This window comes from Littorina saxatilis, unplaced genomic scaffold (assembly GCF_037325665.1).
Source record: "Littorina saxatilis isolate snail1 unplaced genomic scaffold, US_GU_Lsax_2.0 scaffold_1232, whole genome shotgun sequence".
Classification (NCBI taxonomy): domain Eukaryota; kingdom Metazoa; phylum Mollusca; class Gastropoda; order Littorinimorpha; family Littorinidae; genus Littorina; species Littorina saxatilis.
Window position 1 is genome coordinate 1 of NW_027128393.1, and position 19,341 is coordinate 19,341.

At 42.4% G+C, this 19,341-nt stretch overlaps 1 protein-coding gene across 1 annotated transcript; it reads left to right on the forward strand.

The window, feature by feature from the left end:
* Positions 1-5,190: 5,190 nt before the first annotated feature.
* Positions 5,191-7,598, forward strand: LOC138956749 (platelet glycoprotein Ib alpha chain-like). The gene is made up of 2 exons (XM_070328021.1): positions 5,191-6,033; positions 6,431-7,598. The coding sequence occupies exons 1-2, from the start codon at positions 5,324-5,326 to the stop codon at positions 7,392-7,394; spliced, it is 1,674 nt and encodes a 557-aa protein (XP_070184122.1). The 5' UTR covers positions 5,191-5,323; the 3' UTR covers positions 7,395-7,598.
* The last annotated feature ends 11,743 nt before the right edge of the window (positions 7,599-19,341 follow it).

The window sequence follows — 19,341 nt, forward strand, 5'->3', positions numbered from 1 at the left end:
TTTTTTTTTTTTTTTTTAGAAATACCCACAGCCGTCTTCTTCCCAAGGTCCAGCAGCTGTAAAGAATTGTGTTAATGATGTCTTTATCCTTTGGGCATTCATACATTAATCGCCTTATGAGTCCCTCTCCGTCCCCATCACTGGGTCGGATTTCCTTGTTCATTTGACAAGGATATATGTCCATAGTTTTTGTATTGCAATTGCTGTTTTAGTATCTATCCGTGCTATGCTTGATGTCGCGCGCCTGAAAGATTGTTGAATTCGAAAGTTATGTCTCTTTTTTTTTAAGGCGTACAGAAGTTCTTCATAAAACAGTTTCCGTTCTCTCTTTTCTTAAAGTTTTTAGATGATATTACAATTTCCAGCACATTATAATGCTATGCATTGCTTGGTGCAAAATAAACTGTATAGTGACAAAACGTCTAAAATCGCCTCCGCTATTTGGACAGAATTTGCTTTGAATTATATTGTATCATGTTTCGTATTATGTAATGCTGAATTGTGATATATATATATATACATATTGTATTACCACTGTCAGCTGCAATGTTCTGTCTCAGTCGCGTGTGTTCTTGAGCTGTGTCTTATTCTTTTTTTTAAACTTTGTAAAAAATAAATAATCGAATTCGAGCATACGGTTTCTGTGTGTGTGTGTGTGTGTGTGTGTGTGTGTGTGTGTGTGTGTGTGTGTGTGTGTGTGTGTGTGTGTGTGTGTGTGACAACCTTTTCACAAAAGCATAGCGATGAGGCATTTACTCCGACTTACACACACACACACACACACACGCACACACACACACACACACGCACACACGCACACACACACACACACATGCACACACACACACACACGCACACACACACACACACACGCACACACACACACACACAGACACACAAACAGTGTATCTTCCACCCCCTCCTCACGGTTATTCTGCAGTAAGAAAGTAAAACCCCGGAGTAAACCTAGTCCTCAAACGCTAACGGTTGAGGATTAAACCATCAAAAAAGTCAGTGGACTCGAGTCGACATAGCCGCGGTTGAAATGTTTGAGCGATTCAGGCTGTTACCCGGCGACGTTACTCGAGCCAACAATCTTAATTGTTTTCCTCTGCTCTAAGCGCTGTGACTATCGTTGTCTGGTTCACAAAGCACACTTTCTCTTCACAGGGTTAGAGCCTTGTTGAAATGTGCGGTATTTTTTTTTTTACAGGTTGGCATTGGGAACACATGGTTTAATTTGGAATTAGTGGGAAACAAGTACTAAGGAAATAAACCACCCCCCAAAAAAGCTGAATTGAGCGAACATCGGAATTTTACAACAAAAAATAACTTCTCCCTTCTCTCTGTCTGCATGCATGTCTGTCTGTCTGTCTGCCTGCCTGTCTGTCTGTCTGACTGTCTGCCTGCCTGCCTGCCTGCCTGTCTGTCTGTCTCTTCCCCCCCCCCCCCCCCCGCACGCCAGTTATCTTTTCAATCCTACTTAAAATCAGTCTTTATGTTGAGGTAGATTTATGCCAGTCACTACCTGCTATTCAAACGATAATTATGACGAAGATTTCCCCCAAAATAGACAACAATCCATTACATTAAATAAAACTATACTATTAGACCAAGATGTCTGCCATCTGAACGCCAACAAGGCTCACAATCCACAGTCCCTCTGATCGCAGCGACAATGTGAACCAAGAAACAATACTGTGTCTTTTAGAGAAAAAAAGTTAGCACAACAAAACCCCGGCACGATCAACGCACCAGTTAAGGGTAAAATGCACGTAATCAGTCCTCAAACTTAATGCACTGTCCCTTTCCTCCCGGTTCAAACAAAACACTTCACACAATAAAAAGTACTTGAAGGCATTTTTTCAGAAGCTCTTGAATTCTCAGTGTTGGTCTGAGATTTTTATTTTTATTTAAATAGTTGCGTTCTTGTTTTTGGACGTGATGTAATGTTGCGACTTTCTCACTGGTTGAGCAATACTGTCATTTTCTCCAATAACTTATTCAACTGAATTGATTCAAAGTGCTTGCTCATCGCTTTTTGTGATATCTCTCTCTCTCTCTCTCTCTCTCTCTCTCTCTCTCTCTCTCTCTCTCTCTCTCTTTCTTTCACTTTCTTTATCTCTTTCTCTATCCCTGCCTCCCTCATTATTCACGGACAGGGAGACAGACAGATGCACATAACAAAGACGACGACAAATAGTACTTCGTTTCGGCGGACCTGTTTTCACATGTTTGTTTCTGTGTTTATTTAAAAGAGAAGATCCTGGTATCTAAATATTCTTCTCTTTACTAAACACATAGCATAATCCAAATCAGCCGGTCTCTCCAAAACGAGCTATTTCAACACACGGTAAAAACAGAGACAGAACAGAAATGTCCAATATCTGGAGCGCAGGTTGGTTGGTTGGTTGGTTGGTTGTTGTTGGTTTAAAAAAAAACTTTTTTTTTTAAAGGTTGGTTGTTGGTTTTTAACGTCTCTTAAACCCTTTGGTTATGCGACACTGGTTCAATTGTTTTCTTTCTCGGTTTATACGGCTGTCTCCGTGTTGGAAACTATTTACATTAGGTCCATCAGAGTGAAACCTAGAAGCTGATATCTTTGTCACCTTTGTAACTTCAAATCTGGTTCAAAATCTTGATCTTCTTTTTAAAAGCAAATAATCTTGTCCCGCAATAAAACCTTCAAAGTTTGTTGTGCAGCAAACAGCGAACGACAAGAAGAAACCTTCAAAGTAACTGCACTGATGTGTTTGTGACGAAGTTTGTTTCAGGGCACAGGTCAATAACTTGATGCCGCGTACAACCATCCTTCCACAAACACTATGTAAACGTCAGGGCGTCCTATACTGTCATCTCGCTATACCTTGCAGTGACACAGGTCGTGTAGGACACATGGTTCAACACAATACCAAGACCTTGCTTCACATGTCTGAGCGTCACAACGCCAACTTTCAAGTGGATGATTGCCCTTGAGTGTAAAGTTCAGCAGGCTCTCCTGTTCTCTTCAATCATCATTGAAAACTTAGCGGAAAATGTTAATAACTGCATACTAATGCAAGGCTTCTGGAGCTTGCAGAATAAATTATTTCCTACCGAAATATGGTCTCGGTGGTTTTTTTTTCTGCGCTACAGACGGGATAAACATTTATTTTCTTATCTTATTCATCTATCTATCTATCTATCTATCTATCTATCTATCTATCTATCTATCTATCTATCTATCTATCTATCTATCTATCTATCTATCTATCTTTTTAGTTAGTTAGTTAAAAGTTAGTTAGTTAGTTAGTTGGTTAGTTAGTTCTTTATTTTAGTTAGTTAGCTAGTTCTTTATTTGGTTATTTAGTTACTAACCAGTTTCTCATTGAAAAAAAAAGGATTGTTTTAAATATTCAAAAGACATATTTTGGTGCGTCAATGTAGAATAACGAGAGGTATGCATGCTTCCAAATTTCATCTTTCACACAAAAGTATTTCTTTATTTGGTGTTTAACGTCGTTTTCAACCACGAAGGTTATATCGCGACGGGGAAAGGGGGAAAGGGGGAGAGATGAGATAGAGCCACTTGTTAATTGTTTTTTGTTCACAAAAGCACTAATAAAAAAAATTGCTCCAGGGGCTTGCAACGTAGTACAATATATTACCTTACTGGGAGAATGCAAGTTTCCAGTACAAAGGACTTAACATTTCTTAAATACTGCTTGACTAAAATCTTTACAAACATTGACTATATTCTATACAAGAAACACTTAACAAGGGTAAAAAGGAGAAACAGAATCCGTTAGTCGCCTCTTACGACATGCTGGGGAGCATCGGGTAAATTCTTCCCCCTAACCCGCAGGGGGCTTCACACAAAAGTACGGCGTCAAAAATAGCCATGACTACAAAGTTAATAATGACGAAACCTTTTTTATTTTTTTTTATTTTTATTTTTTTTAATTTTTTTTTTTTGACCTCAGTTGCATGCAGGCTGCTTCAACCCTTCCTTGTTTTCTTCTCTCTTTTTTCTTTCCTTTTTTTTTTTTTTTTTTTTTTCCTTTTTTTTATAATGACGAAACCTAATTTATCACACTCCCTACAAAGATCAACCGTACCGACATGCTCAAGGTACCATGATGAAACTCAATTTGATGACTTTCCTTGCCAATTTCATTATCGATCCTCTGCCTTATCTCATTATGAAATGAAAGGGGGTAAGATCCGGGAATTTGTAATGAAGCACCTATTTTTAGATCCCCAGGTAGACTAATCCATGAACACATAATCTCGTACATGTATATGAAAGTAAGATTACACGCAAAACGTCATGTTATAACTCCTTATTATTTCAGTCACACCACTGCCACACAGAAGGTCGGTCCTTTTAGTGAGACAGACACTATCCTGTGATTTGGCCAAATTTGTATGCGAGTTCTAGCAACAATAACAAAGTCACTTCCAGTCAGCAATTACTTACAATAATACTGCTTGACAGCAGAAACTTCGTTTTGGACAGCAGGTCAAGTTTTAGTTGCCGTGGATAACACTTTCACGCGAATAGAACAATTCTGCCGTCTGTGTCGAAGAGTGCTTGGACCTTCTCCTGATGAAGACAACGACCATGCTTCTTCAATCACTTCAATTTAAGCCTTGACCTCACTCAAGGCAACCAATGGGAACGACCTTGTACGTCACTCTGACCTTGACCTTTATCTTGACCTTGACAGTGACCTTGACCCATGCAGGATGCCCTCCGCCCCCCGTGTGCCTGTCGTGTCCAGTGGGGTCAAGCGGTCAAGTGGAGAAGGCCGTGTGCCAAACGTGTCCTCAGGTGATTCCCGCCACCGTGAAGGAGGCGACTGTGCTGGGAGGATGTCCCCTATTTCCAGTGAGAGGCCTAATCGCGCCCTTTGTGATGAGGTCAGTGTGTGTGTGTGTGTGTGTGGGTGGGGGTGGGTGGGTGAGAGTCAAGGTGGGGGGTACAGGCGTGTGTGCGCGCGAGCGTGTGTGTGTGCGTGTGTAAGTGTGTGTGTGTGTGTGTGTGTGTGCGCGCGGGACACTGAGAGTAGTTGGTACACACAGGCAAAGTGTGCGCGCGCGCGTGTGTGTGTGTGTGTGTGTGTGCGGGACACTGAGAGTAGTTGGTACAGACACAGGCAAAGTAGAGAGAGAGAGAGAGAGAGAGAGAGAGAGAGAGAGAGAGAGAGAGAGAGAGAGAGAGAGAGAGAGAGAGAGAGAGATGGAGGAGGAAGTAATCTTTTGTAAAATTCTGTTCACGTTTACAGTGAATAGTAACCTTCACAAGTCAAACCAAACTAACTAATCTCGTCACCCTTGCAGAATGGTCAACGTCGAAAAGCTGACATTCTCCAACTGCGGGATCACCAAGTTCGCACCGTCAGTGTTCTCCCACAACATACAACTCGCCACACTCACTCTCATCGGCAACAACTTCTCCACCTTCAACAACGACCTCTTCACCGGCCTCACCAAGCTCACCACACTCATCGTCGGGCGAGATAGACTCACCAAACTCCCCGACAGCGGGTTCTCGCCGCTCTCGGCACTAACCACGTTGAACCTGAGAATCAACGAGATATCCGGTCTCGGCGACAAAGTTTTTGAAGGCTTGGCCAGCCTGAAAAGTTTGGACCTGTCGACGAACCCGCTGAGTCACATTTCGGTGGGAGTTTTCAAACCCCTACGCAACCTTCTTTCCCTGAAGGGCGAATCTACGTCACTGACGTCACTTTCCGACAATCTTTTCTCCGGAATGACGTCACTGAAGGCTGTCAGCTTCGCGGAGAGTAAAATCCGCCAGGTGGGAGGCGGAACATTCAGCGGAACAGCCTTATCGCTTCTGGACCTGTCCGATAACCTCCTCTCCGCTGTTCCGTCAGCCTCCCTCCGCGCTTGCCAGACACCACCGCAGACAGTGGACTTCAGCGGGAACCGAATCATCTCCATCAACTGCGGAGATTTCTCACAGATGACAATCAACACTCTCAACCTCTCCAGGTACTCACAGAGAACAGAGATTATGTCACCAATGTAATGCAGTAGAAGGCGAATTTAATTTGTGTTAGATGTATTAAAAACCAAACTGTCAGTTCGTTATTCGATGTAGACAATTTACAATCGTGCCTATCCAAATACGTGTTTGGCTATATTCAGGCCCGTCGATCGGTTACTTCATATTGATGATTATAGTTGACTGTTGTTCGTATGTCTGTGTCAATAAGCATCGTGATGTGTCGAAAGGACATCTTGGTGCAGATCGAGATCTATCGAAGTCAACGCCTAATCAGCAAAGTTCCTTTCATTATTATCTGCAAGTTTTTAAACTGCACACTCCATTAGAAGGACGCACTTTTTTGTTCAATTAACTTTTCTTGTTAAAAAAAGCAACAAAAAAAGCATTATTGACAATAAGCAGCAAGCAACTGTGACAAAAAACCCACTGCCATTCTGATTCCAGCAATCCCTTGACCTCTGTGCAACCCGGAGCGTTCAGCGGAGCGCACGTGCACGTCCTTGACCTTCACAACACGTCACTTGAGTCCTTGCCCGCGTCGTTGGAAACCTTGTTGACATCCTCCACGCCCACGCTGGACCTGCACCTGAACCCCAACTGGCGGTGTGGCTGCGACGTGCTGTGGCTGGGCAGGTATCTGCTGACCAGCGCGGCCAGTCAGCCTCCAACCTGTAAAGAGCTGGCCAGATATGCTGGCCGGACGCTGACGGACGCTATGCCGGACTTGGAACGGGATTGTCGGACGACGACGACAACTACAACCACCACGACTACTACGACGACGACTACTACGACGACAACTCCGACCACGACTACAACCACGCCAACAACTACTACTACTACTCCCACAACCACCACTACCACGCCGACAACAACCACGACAACACCGACGACTACGACAACAACTCCGTCAACAACCACGACAACGACCGTACCGACGACAACCACGAAGACGTCAACAACAACTACAACAAAACCCACAACCACAACTACCACCAAAAGACCAACAACACCCGCAACAACCACAACAGTTTTTCAACCTAAACCAACAACATCCAACTCCCCCCTATCAGCATCATCTCCAACAACTTCCTTGGACTCAATAACAGCGTTGACTCCAGAAGCCAAAATCGACATCAACACTGAAACCGTGAGTCTTGAGTTCTCCGCAGTGCTAACCGCGGCTGGGTGTATCATCGGTCTGTTCCTCTTAGTCGTTATCGTCGCCGTCGTCTGTTGTTGCTGCTGCAGCGGCGGCCCTACCCCCACCAACGTCAGGCACAACGACAACCGAGTGCATCCTTTACCCAGACAAGGGAGGGTCAAACGCTGGCCTGAGTACTACTGGGAAATGTATCATCACTATCACAATCAGTGAAAGGAGGATACACGGTAACAATTAAGGGATCAGCAATTATCATGGGTGCAAGTGATGAGTGCGGGACTGTCGAACGACGACGACGACAACTACAACCACCACCACGACAACAAAGATGACGCCGACCACCACGACAACTACGCCAACAACTACTACCACCATTGTGTGTATGATACGCACGCACATACACAGTGTGATTAAAACGGTCTCATTATTTTTATTTCCGGAGCTACCAGTAGCACCCGATGGTTGTTTCCCTTATTTCTTTTCCGAGTACTACTTAAAAATGAATCATTACTACCACAATCAGTGACAGACAGAATCCAAGATTAGAGAGGGGGAGTCATCATGGGCGCAAAGACGCAGGATACAAAAAAACAAGAAGAGCAGTGAACACTGATGCAAGTGATGTACGATTTAAAACAAGTCTGATTTTTTTTTCCCGGAGCAACCAGTACTTTCTGAGTACTTCTGGACAATGTCTCATTACTGTCTCAATCAGTGAAAGGCAGGATACAAAATACAAAGAAGAACAGTCAACATGGCCATAGGTGCAATTGCAAGTGATGTGTGAATTTAAAATACAAATCTGATTATTCCCCCCCCCCTCCCCCCCGAAGCTACCAGTAACATGCGACTGTTGTTTACCTTTTACTTCTTTTCTGAATACTTTCTTTCTTTCTTTATTTGGTGTTTAACGTCGTTTTCAACCACGAAGGTTATATCGCGACGGGGAAAGGGGGGAGATGGGATAGAGCCACTTGTCAATTGTTTCTTGTTCATAAAAGTACCAATCAAAAACTTGCTCCAGGGGCCCGCAACGTAGTACAATGTATCACCTTACTGGGAGAATGCAAGTTTCCAGTACAAAGGACTTAACATTTCTTACATACTGCTTGACTAAAATCTTTACAAAAATTGACTATATTCTATACAAGAAACACTTAACAAGGGTAAAAAGAGAAACAGAATCCGTTAGTCGCCTCTTACGACATGCTGGGGAGCATCGGGTAAATTCTTCCCCCTAACCCGCGGGGGGTTTCTGAATACTACTGGTAAATATATCATTACTTTCACAATCTGTGAGACGCAGGATCAAAGATCAGAGAGTAGCAGTCATCATGGGTGCATGTAATATAAGATTTAAACAAAAATAAGTCTGATTTTTTTCCGGAGCTACCAGTAACGCGCGTTGATTGGTTCTTAAATCTTTTCAATCTTGACTTTTCTCAGGCACATGTGGCGTTATTGTATCGGAGGGACCATGATCCTAAACAACGAGGAAGTATCGTGTCAGTGTGCATGGAATAACAGTGAAAAATGTTTCAACTTTCTACAAATAAGTCATGATCTTGTGTGTTTATCGATTTTGTGAAGAAAATGGTGACGTTGTGTGTGATTGAATGAAGTGTAACTTACCTTATATTTTGAGATACGAAAAGAATCCTCTGTGTGCTATGTTTACTGGAGTGGCCAATAATCATGTGTGTTTTAAGGGTTTGTGAATAAAATCCGAGATGAGAGTAATATTATCGTGTTTCGTAGCATCCACGATGACAGATCTGTATAATTCACCAAATTATTTTTATCTCGAGATTGATGAATGGAGACAAGGCTGATATAAGTAGATGGTCTGACTTTTACCTCAAGAGAATGAGAGAGAGCAATAGAGAGAGAGAGAGAGAGAGAGAGAGAGAGAGAGAGAGAGAGAGAGAGAGAGAGAGAGAGAGAGGGAGAGAGAGAGAGAGAGAGAGAGAGAGAGAGAGAGGGAGAGGGAGAGGGAGAGGGAGAGAGGGAGAGGGAGAGGGAGAGAGAGAGAAAGAAAGAGAGAGGGAGAGAGAAAGAGAGGGAGAGAGAGAGGGGGAGAGGGAGAGAGAGAGAAAGAGGGAGAGAGAGAGAGAGAGAGTGAGAGAGAGACAATGACAATGACAATGACAAATTCTTTATTTACGAGGGTAGTGGCATAAGCAAACAGGTGCTTTTTTACATCCAGCCCTCGCCCATGGGAGGGTTTAATCTAATGATAATACGTTTAAAAAATGTTGGAAAAAAATCACTTGTTTTAAGAGAGAGGGACAGAGAGAGAGAGAGAGGGAGGGAGAGAGAGTGAGAGAGAGAGAGAGAGGAGAGAGAGAGAGACAGACAGACAGACAGAGACAGAGAGAGACAGAGTGTGTTCTTGAACAAAGCGACCCCGCCCCCTCGCAACTCCCCCCCCCCTCCCTCAAGGTGGGGGAAAAGGTGATTCCAACGCCAAGAGTGGCTTTCCCATAATCACGTCCCTTTCTCCGTAAGCCCTAACGTGAAAAGTCGTTTAAATCTGTCATCGACTTAATCCCTAAGTTTCTTTGGAGTCGCACACCTTCCTCGACCCACAGCACCGAAACTAATTCCTCAAAGATTAGAGCAAACACATGCATGTTCAGAGCACCAACCCCCCCTCCTCCCCACACAAGTAGGTATAGAACTTATCACGATTGATTTCCATCACTTCTTGACTTTCAGGAAAATTGCCAAGTGTCACTGACAATTTTAATCTAGGGTTCAAGCCAAGTCCAAAGCTGAGTATTAGAGCTGACAGTATTCGCCATGTAGCAAAGTCGAACTCGAACAAAATTAAACATTTTCGCTACCCTCGGCCACTGGATCAAAACTCTACTGATTAATGATCGACTCAGACCGAATGTTTGAATGTTTCAGAAGATCGTTAAGTTTAACGACAGTTTTGAGCTAAGTTCAAAGAAAAACCTTGCCACTTTGAGCGTCACTTTTTGTTTTAGCTGTGATTCTGAAGTACAAATAATTTTCACCAAAGCCGAGAACAAAACCATAAACTCTCCGTAACCCCCCCCACACACACACACACACACACACACACACACACACACACACACACACACACTACAGGTATGTTAAACATCTCTCGCTTTACTCGCACTGAGTTCTACAGTTTAAAGACAATTTTTTATCTAGGCTTCAAAAGAGGAGTTACCTACTCTTCCCTTTCAGTTCTGAAAAAAAGTCCCCAAAGTTGAGCACGAAATCATAAATTCTCGTTACCACCTGCAAGTGTGGTATTTATCCAACCCGAATTCTTGCCTTTCAAGAAGATTCTTAAGTGTACTGACAGTTTTAATCGGGGCTACAAAAGCGGTGTTATACCAATAGTACCCACTTCAAAATTGAAGGACTGAAAAATGTCCTCAAGTCAGGACCGAAACCATACATTTAAATTGTCAGAACCCCTTACAAAATACAAGTGCGACTTATTCGTACCGAATTGTTCACCAACAAAACGATTCTTACGCTTGCATACAGCTTTCATCTAGGCTTCAGAGGAAGGGTTAAGCACTCGTCCACTTCAATTCTGGCGGATTAAAGTGTCATGGCACAACGCTCGAGAACAAAATCATAAATTATAAGTACCCCATACTAACTTGCTGCACCTTTTTCACGTACCAAATTCCAGTCTAGAAGATTCTAAAGTCTACTGAAAGTTTTAATCTGGGTTTCAAAAGAGGAATTGATCATTCGCCCGACCCCCCCCCCCACCCCCCCACCCCCCCCCCCCCCAAAAAAAAAAATGTCCGAAAAAACTCAAAAACGAAATGATATATTTTAAGGTATCCCTACAAGAGCTTTAAATCTGCAAGGGTTTAGTCGCCCTTAATTCCTGACTTTTCAAAAGATTCTGAAGTTTACAGAGAGTTGTTATCTGGCTTCTAACGGCTTTTTGCCACTTCAATCAAGAAGCACTGACCCCCCCCCCCCCCCCTTCTCTCCTTCCCCTAAAGTTGAAAACAAAATCATAAATTCTCAGTATCGACTACAAGTGCGTCAAATTTGTCACAGGTTACTCTCGCCGATAACTTGACTTTCAATACGATTCTAACGTGACTGACAGTTTTAATCTAGGTTTCAAAAGAAGGAATATGTCGGCTTGAGTGTCAGATTTGTTTGTTTTAGCTGGCGAGGTTTGATCACGAGTTTAATCAAGTGATTAACAGTTTTAATGTAGATTTCAAAAGAAGGGACTGGGTGGCCGAGTGGTAACGCACTTGCGCTCGGAAGCGAGAGGTTGCGTGTTCAGGCCTGGGTCAGGCCGCAATTTTCTCCCCCCTTTCCTAACCTAGGTGGTGGGTTCAAGTGCTAGTCTTTCGGATGAGACGAAAAACCGAGGTCCCTTCGTGTACACTACATTGGGGTGTGCACGTTAAAGATCCCACGATTGACAAAAGGGTATTTCCTGGCAAAATTGTATAGGCATAGATAAAAATGTCCATCAAATACCCGTGGGACTTGGAATAAAGTAAAAAAAATTCCATCTCACACGGCATTAAGTCTCAGGAAACATGAATACACGCATGCAGGAAAAAAAATATATGGGTAGCGCCGTATGTATGGCAGCTCGCTTTCCCCGGGGAGAAAGCAGCCCGAATTTCCATGAGGGTAACCTCACTGGACTGTAAATCTTATCCAAGAAGGAATATGTCGGCTTGAGTGTCTGAATCATTATGTTTTAGCTGGCGGGGTTTGATCAGTAGCTTAAATCAAGTGATTAACAGTTTTAATGTAGGTTTCAAAAGAAAGGAATTTGCCACCTTAAGTGTCAAGAGGTTGTTTTTGTTTTAGCTGACGGGGTTTGATCACGAGTTTAATCAGTCGAAAACAGCAAATCAGACCCCGTGGTCTGGGTCATAAACCTTTCCAATCAAGCGACCGTAATCAAAAGAGACAAACAAATCCGTTTCTTTGCAGGTCGGCGCAATCTCAACATCGTACAAAGCAGGTGCCATATATCTGTCTGTGAAAAATGACAAGATTAATCCCACAACAAACCTTTCACACTCAATTACATGCGTCATGTGGCCCGTTTATTGGATGGGGAAGAAAGAGGGAGAAAGAGAAAGAGAGAGAGAGAGAGAGAGAGAGAGAGAGAGAGAGCTTTAAGCTGGACTTCTTCTTCTTCTTCTTTGTTCATGGGCTTAGACTCCCACGTTCACTCATGTTCTTTGCACGAGTGGAATTTTACGTGTATGACCGTTTTTACCCCGCCATTTAGGGAGCCATACGCCGATTTCGGGGGAGGCATGCTGGGTATTTTCGTGTTTCTATAACCCACCGAACTCTGACATGGATTACAGGATCTTTTCCGTGCGCACTTGGTCTTGTGCTTGCATGTACACACGAAGGGGGTTAAGTCACTAGCTGGTCTGCACATAAGTTGACCTGGGAAATCGGACAAATCTCCACTCTTAACCCACCAGGCGGCAGCGACCGGGATTCGAACTCACGACCTCCCGATTAGGAGGCCGACGTCTTACCACCACGCCACTGCGCCCGTCAGCGGGACTTCAAAGAAGAAACAAACTTCACATCAGCCTTCTTTCCCCACCGACTCTTCTCCTCTTCTCTCTCTCTCTCTCCATCCGTCCCTCCCTGCCCCCTCTCACCCCATCCCAAGCACTTTAGTGGAACACTGTCAAAAAATATCCGTGAGTCAACGGCATTCCCAGCCCTTATCCGCACGGTCCTTATCATGTTATGTCACTCGGTCTTGACGCGCAACGTGCCGATAAGCCTACGAGCACCATTCAGATGGTGCAGTCAAGCATTTGATTTAGTTTGCGCACTCTCAAAGCCCTCCCCTGGATCCCAGAGAGAGAGAAAAGGACAGCACATAACACTTCATATGGAACCAAATGTCAAATATGCCACCCGTCAACGGAAACCGCGAAAGCGGCGTATGGCTGCCTAAATGGCAGGGTAACAACGGGCATACACGTAAAATCCCACTCGTGCAAAAGACACGAGTGTACGCGGGAGTTTCAGCCCATGAACGCAGACGAAGAAGAAGAAGAAGAAGAAATTAAGTGTTGGTGCAGATCTGTGCGATGAAAAAATCTTTCTTGAAACTAATCACACTGGTAAAAATGACATTCATTTCTCCATTGCATGAAGCAAACATCTTGATTCTGCATGCATGAGGTACATCCTATACAGTGGAACGAAACCCACAGACACCCCAAAAATCGAACAGGCAACTATGCAAGCGCGTTTTAGTGTAGATCTTTGCGATGAAAATGCATTAAAACTAATGACACTGTAATAAAGGCCATCCATTTCTCCTCTGTGATTGGCTAGTTATTATGACTATCGGTAAAACACTATCAAAACAAGCAGCAACATCATCCGCTCGCAACCTGCAACACCCTTCTTGACAAGTGCCCTATTGAATGTGATCGAAAAGAGGGTTGTAATCTAAACAAGTCGCGTAAGGCGAAAATACAACATTTAGTCAAGTAGCTGTCGAACTCACAGAATGAAACTGAACGCAATGCAACGCAGCAAGACCGTATACTCGTAGCATCGTCAGTCCACCGCTCACGGCAAAGGCAGTGAAATTGACAAGAAGAGCGGGGTAGTAGTTGCGCTAAGAAGGATAGCACGCTTTTCTGTACCTCTCTTTGTTTTAACTTTCTGAGCGTGTTTTTAATCCAAACATATCATATCTATATGTTTTTGGAATCAGGAACCGACAAGGAATAAGATGAAAGTGTTTTTAAATTGATTTCGACAATTTAATTTTGATAATAATTTTTATATATTTAATTTTCAGAGCTTGTTTTTAATCCAAATATAACATATTTATATGTTTTTGGAATCAGAATATGATGGAGAATAAGATGAACGTAAATTTGGATCGTTTTATAAATTTTTATTTTTTTTTACAATTTTCAGATTTTTAATGACCAAAGTCATTAATTAATTTTTAAGCCACCAAGCTGAAATGCAATACCGAAGTCCGGGCTTCGTCGAAGATTACTTGACCAAAATTTCAACCAATTTGGTTGAAAAATGAGGGCGTGACAGTGCCGCCTCAACTTTCACAAAAAGCCGGATATGACGTCATCAAAGACATTTATCAAAAAAATTAAAAAAAACGTATGGGGATTTCATATCCAGGAACTCTCATGTCAAATTTCATAAAGATCGGTCCAGTAGTTTAGTCTGAATCGCTCTACACACACACACAGACAGACACACACACACACACACGCACATACACCACGACCCTCGTCTCGATTCCCCCCTCTACGTTAAAACATTTAGTCAAAACTTGACTAAATGTAAAAAGGAACCGAAGAACATGATCAAATAGGGTTAGGGTTCAGGTCAACCGGAAAATACAGCCAATCACAGCCTGGCTGCGTACTGCCGCTAGCTTCACGTGATTTTTCATGAGGTAGACACTCCCAAATATCGAATTCACGAACGTTCATGATATACGATAGTGGATACCGATATATGCGCAGCTTATAACCACTTCATGTCCCTAATAGGCACTAGTTTCTATGAGGACGTAAAGCTTAAGTTAGCATAGCATAGCATAGCTTGGCGGTGACGATTAATTTTCTACTGCCGATGAGATGAATTCCCCGAGACAAACTTTGTTCTAGCATACTTTTTATTTGACACCATTATTCCCGTTATGACGTCTTTTCGAACTTTGTTTGTCTTTTGACCTCAGAGATTTCACTTCGAAAGAGGGGTTCAAACAGAGACGTCTTGGGTGTTTGTATTTTGTAATCGATATCGTATTTTGAACAGTACAATCGACAGTATAAACACTCTCGTCACGAAGATTTACACTAAAGCGCGACTGTTTAATTTCTTCTGACGAGTAGCGCAGAATGGCTAACTCCACGTCATCGTTAAGGCAAAAGGGTTGATTCGGTAATCCGTCAGTTTGGCCGTTGTGAATTCTCCAGACTTGAAGATTGACTGGGTGAGGTAAATTGTGGGATCTGCTGAAGTTTTGGGATTGTTTTCGTAGAAGTCCATTGTATGCTGGTCAGGCACTTCAAGGGGCAAGTTGATGTTGGTGGGTGGTAAAGGGAGGGGGGGGGGGGGGGGGAGGGGAGCATTTGAGTTTAGAGAAGTATATGAACCTCTATGTTTAATGCTGTGTAATGTGTGTGTATTTGTATCATTATTATTATCTTTGTTTTTTTGCACGCGTTGAGTGCTATTAAATGTTCTGTAACCCTTTTGTTCATACCCCTTCAAAAGGCGTGACGACCGAATCAACCATCCGTAACTCGCGTCTTTGTCTGTCTGTCTGTCTCTCTCTCTCTCTCTCTCGGGAGGGGAGAGGAGGGCGGGGGTGAAATTCAAATGCAAGTCAATTCACATACTGACCAACTAAGCGACTCAAACAGTGACCTACAAATCAACTTGACCAATAGCTCGAAACTCCAAACAAGGACAGGTAACCACGTTCCCCACAAAGGGAGACAATTAGTGTGCCATTGCAAAACTATCAAAGTCTAATCTGATACACGCGCTTGGCCTTGTTTGACTCAACTCGTCACCTTACTACCTCCTGTCTAGTCTGTTGACTTCGATCCTCGACTCTTATCTTAACGGACAGTTGTCATTCCTTTTCCACTGTAGGATTTAAGAGAGAGAGAGAGAGAGAGAGAGAGAGAGAGAGAGAGAGAGAGAGAGAGAGAGAGAGAGAGAGAGAGAGAGAGAGAGAGAGAGAGAGAGAGAGAGAGAGAGAGAGGGAGAACTTTTGAACTTTGACCTTTATTTATTTATCGAGGTTAACAGAATAAGCAAAATATACATGGGTTTTTTTTGTCCGGCCCTCGCCCATTGAGGGTAACTCGATTAATAACAAGAAGAAATAGAAGTTAAGTTAATTACAATAGAATTTATAATTAACATGTCAAAAAATTAAAAAGACATTTCAAAATGCATTATGAATATCAAGCAATGATGTAACATTGTCACATAATTATTTACTTGTTTCCAAGAGTAACAGCATGTACATTTCTTTGAAGGAAGTTTCACTGAATTGCATTTTAATTAAATCAGGAATGGAGTTCCACAATAAGGCGCCAGAATAAGAAAGACTTGATTTGTAAAGGTCAATTCTAGGGGTTGGAGTAATTAATTTGTTTAGTTTTATTGAATTATTCAGTTTGAAATTTGAGGCAATGAATGTAGGTGCATTCCCTGACATAATTCTATGCATCATTGCACCTTTGTTATAGGTAAATCTTGATTTGATAGGAAGAATCTTTAATTTTTTATAATCAGACGTAGAGAGAGATGCATTTTTTTAAAGAATTAATTTAACAGCTCGTCTATGTAAAGAGCACAAGTGTGTCAAAGTGTTTGCACTTGCAGAGTCCCACACTGTGGACGCATAATCAACAGTTGATTGAATATATGCCTGAAAAAACAGTTTCCGTGTGCGTAGGTCTAGAAAGTGTTTAATTTTTGATAACTGATATATTTTTTGGGGAAATATTTTTACAAAGTGTATCTAAATGTTTTGACCAAGACAGATTATTATCAATGGTTATTCCCAAGACTTTATGGTTATCAACTTCAGTTACATCTTGATTGTGTATTTGTAGTTTAGGAAATTTTGATGATAGATTTTGTTGTTTTTGTCTAGTGGTTAGAAGCATGCATTTAGTTTTATTTGGGTTCAGTGACATATGGTTTAGTTTAGAGAGAGAGAGAGAGAGAAAGAGAGAGAGAGATACACAGAGAGAGAGAGAGAGATACAGAGAGAGAGAGAGAGAGAGAGAGAGACGGAGAGAGAGAGAGAGAGACGGAGAGAGAGGGGGGGGGGGGGGGGTAAAGAGAGAAATAGAGAGAGAGGGAGAGGAAGTAGTTTAGCGGTCAGGGAACGTGTGGAGGAAGGGGGCATGTAATCGCAAACGAGCAAAAGATTGAGCCAACGTACAAGAACATGAGCCCATTAAATCTTGAAAAACAACATCCTGTTTCTAAACATAAACACTTCAAAATCTATTAATGCCAGAGCAAACACCATCAATCCTTCTACAATTCTTTGATACACGCACAATGGCCACTACATGTACACGCAAACAAAATGGCCTTGGCCGAATTTATCAAACTACATACGCCCAATTAAGAGCATGTTTTGAAATACCTTTGTGTTTTGTGCAATGGGACACCCCTGCTGCGCAAAATGTAACATCTATCGGTCTGCCGCCCCCCTCCCCTGTATTTTCTTCTCTGTTTCTCATTCTCTCTGTTTGTCTCTGTCTGTTTGTCTCTGTCTGTCTGTCTCCCTCTGTCTGTCTCTCTGTCTGTCTCTCTGTCTGTCTCTCTGTCTGTCTGTCTGTCTCTCTCTCTCCCTGTCTCTCATTCAGTCTGTCTGTCTTTCTCTCTCAGGTAAAAACAGGAGAATCGTGTCCTGATTCAGACGTGCACAGAGAAAAAGCAAGAAGGAAAAAAAGACAGAAACAAAAGGACGAGGTAGGTATACCTTCTGGCTTTGAACTTTATCTAGCACTGATAAGTCAACAACTGAACGTGACAAAGTGACAAAATGATACACACAAAACACAAACATTTCCGTTGTGTACTGATATATTGTACAACACATGTTCTCTAGGAGTTCAACGGAGATTAGCCAATGTATATCAAACGTGATCGTTGTCTGTTGAATAAGAACCAGAAGTGTCGACGACCAAATAATTTCACAATCAATCAAAAGACAAGATTTAATCCCCATGACATTGCACCTATCAGCCTTCCTTGGTGGGACGCCTCTTATACTACAATTCAGCAGAACACAGAAAGACGCATAGCATGTAGCATTTATAGCTCACATAATCCTGCTACTATATTTTCAATCAGGTTCAATTCGTGATTCACACTTGATAAAAAGCTCTTCCAGTTTTGAATAAGTTTGAATTAGCTTTTTTCCGACTGTTTAGTTTAGAGAGAGAGAGAGAGAGAGAGAGAGAGAGAGAGAGAGAGAGAGAGAGAGAGAGAGAGAGAGATGCTATCTGCATCTGTATTCTTATAGCCTCGGCTTTGTTTGAGGAGAAGCCATTTCCCAAAGTACCTAACTAGCATCCGTCTCGATTAGCATTACCCGCTGAAGAGACGATACACAATAACAACGAAACCATACCACAGTGCTCAAATCAGTCTATATACCGAAGCAAGTAGGTTTTTTTTAAACACACACACACACACACACACACACACACACACACACACACACACACACACACACACACACACACACACACACACACACACACACACCTGCACACACACAAAACAACTAAATGTAAAAAGCACCCATGATACATAACACAGACCTTCTCTGACCTGTAAGAGATACAAGCCTTTCGATCGCTCTCCATTGGACAAATATACAAAAGCTGTTTTCACTTTATGACGATGTAAATTTCATGAACATGTAAACATGAATAAACATAGTTTAAACCATATACAAAAGCTCATGGTGACAAAGACACAATTTGTCAAGGTAAAGCCGAAGACATCGGATGTCGTTTGCACAAAAGGCAACTTTTATCCAACACCACACTAAACACCTTGACAAAAGAAGCGTCAATCGACATGTTTCAAATACTTAAAGTGCCAGGGTACGTAGTCCTTTTTTCGGATGAAGACGCTTGGTTGCTTTTACTTTTTGCTGGGGATTTTCGAAGCCTGGTGCTTAGGAATTTTCGAAGCCTGGTACTTAGGAATTTCAAACAACTGTCTAGTTACAGTATAAGTGTTGTGCCGTTTTCTGAACAGGAGTAAGCACTGCAGAAGCCTGACACGTTTCTTACGATTCAAACATTTGCAGAAAGTCTTGCCCTGGATTTTTTAATTTTCCTGTGAACATTGATTTGATGCAATTCGTTGTTTGTCAGTGATACTACGCGTGCATGCTTTCCCCTTTCATAATTGTGTGAAGAATTCAACTACACAGTCTACACATGCCCTCTCTGTCTCAGAGTACCACACTCCCCTTCCACTTTGGTCTTTATCAACCACAGCTCCACTCCTCTCTCTCCCCCCCCCCCCCCCAGCCCACGCTCATCAATGAAAAGGAAAATAAAAAAGATTCTTCAATATTTTGGAGCACAACCAC

Excerpts from the sequence above, each read along its gene's own strand:
- LOC138956749 (XM_070328021.1), top strand. The coding sequence starts at position 5,324 with ATGGTCAACGTCGAAAAGCTGACATTCTCCAACTGCGGGATCACCAAG. Across the intron at positions 6,034-6,430 it reads ACAGAGATTATGTCACCAAT|ACAAAAAACCCACTGCCATT; the intron begins GTAATGCAGTAG and ends CAAGCAACTGTG.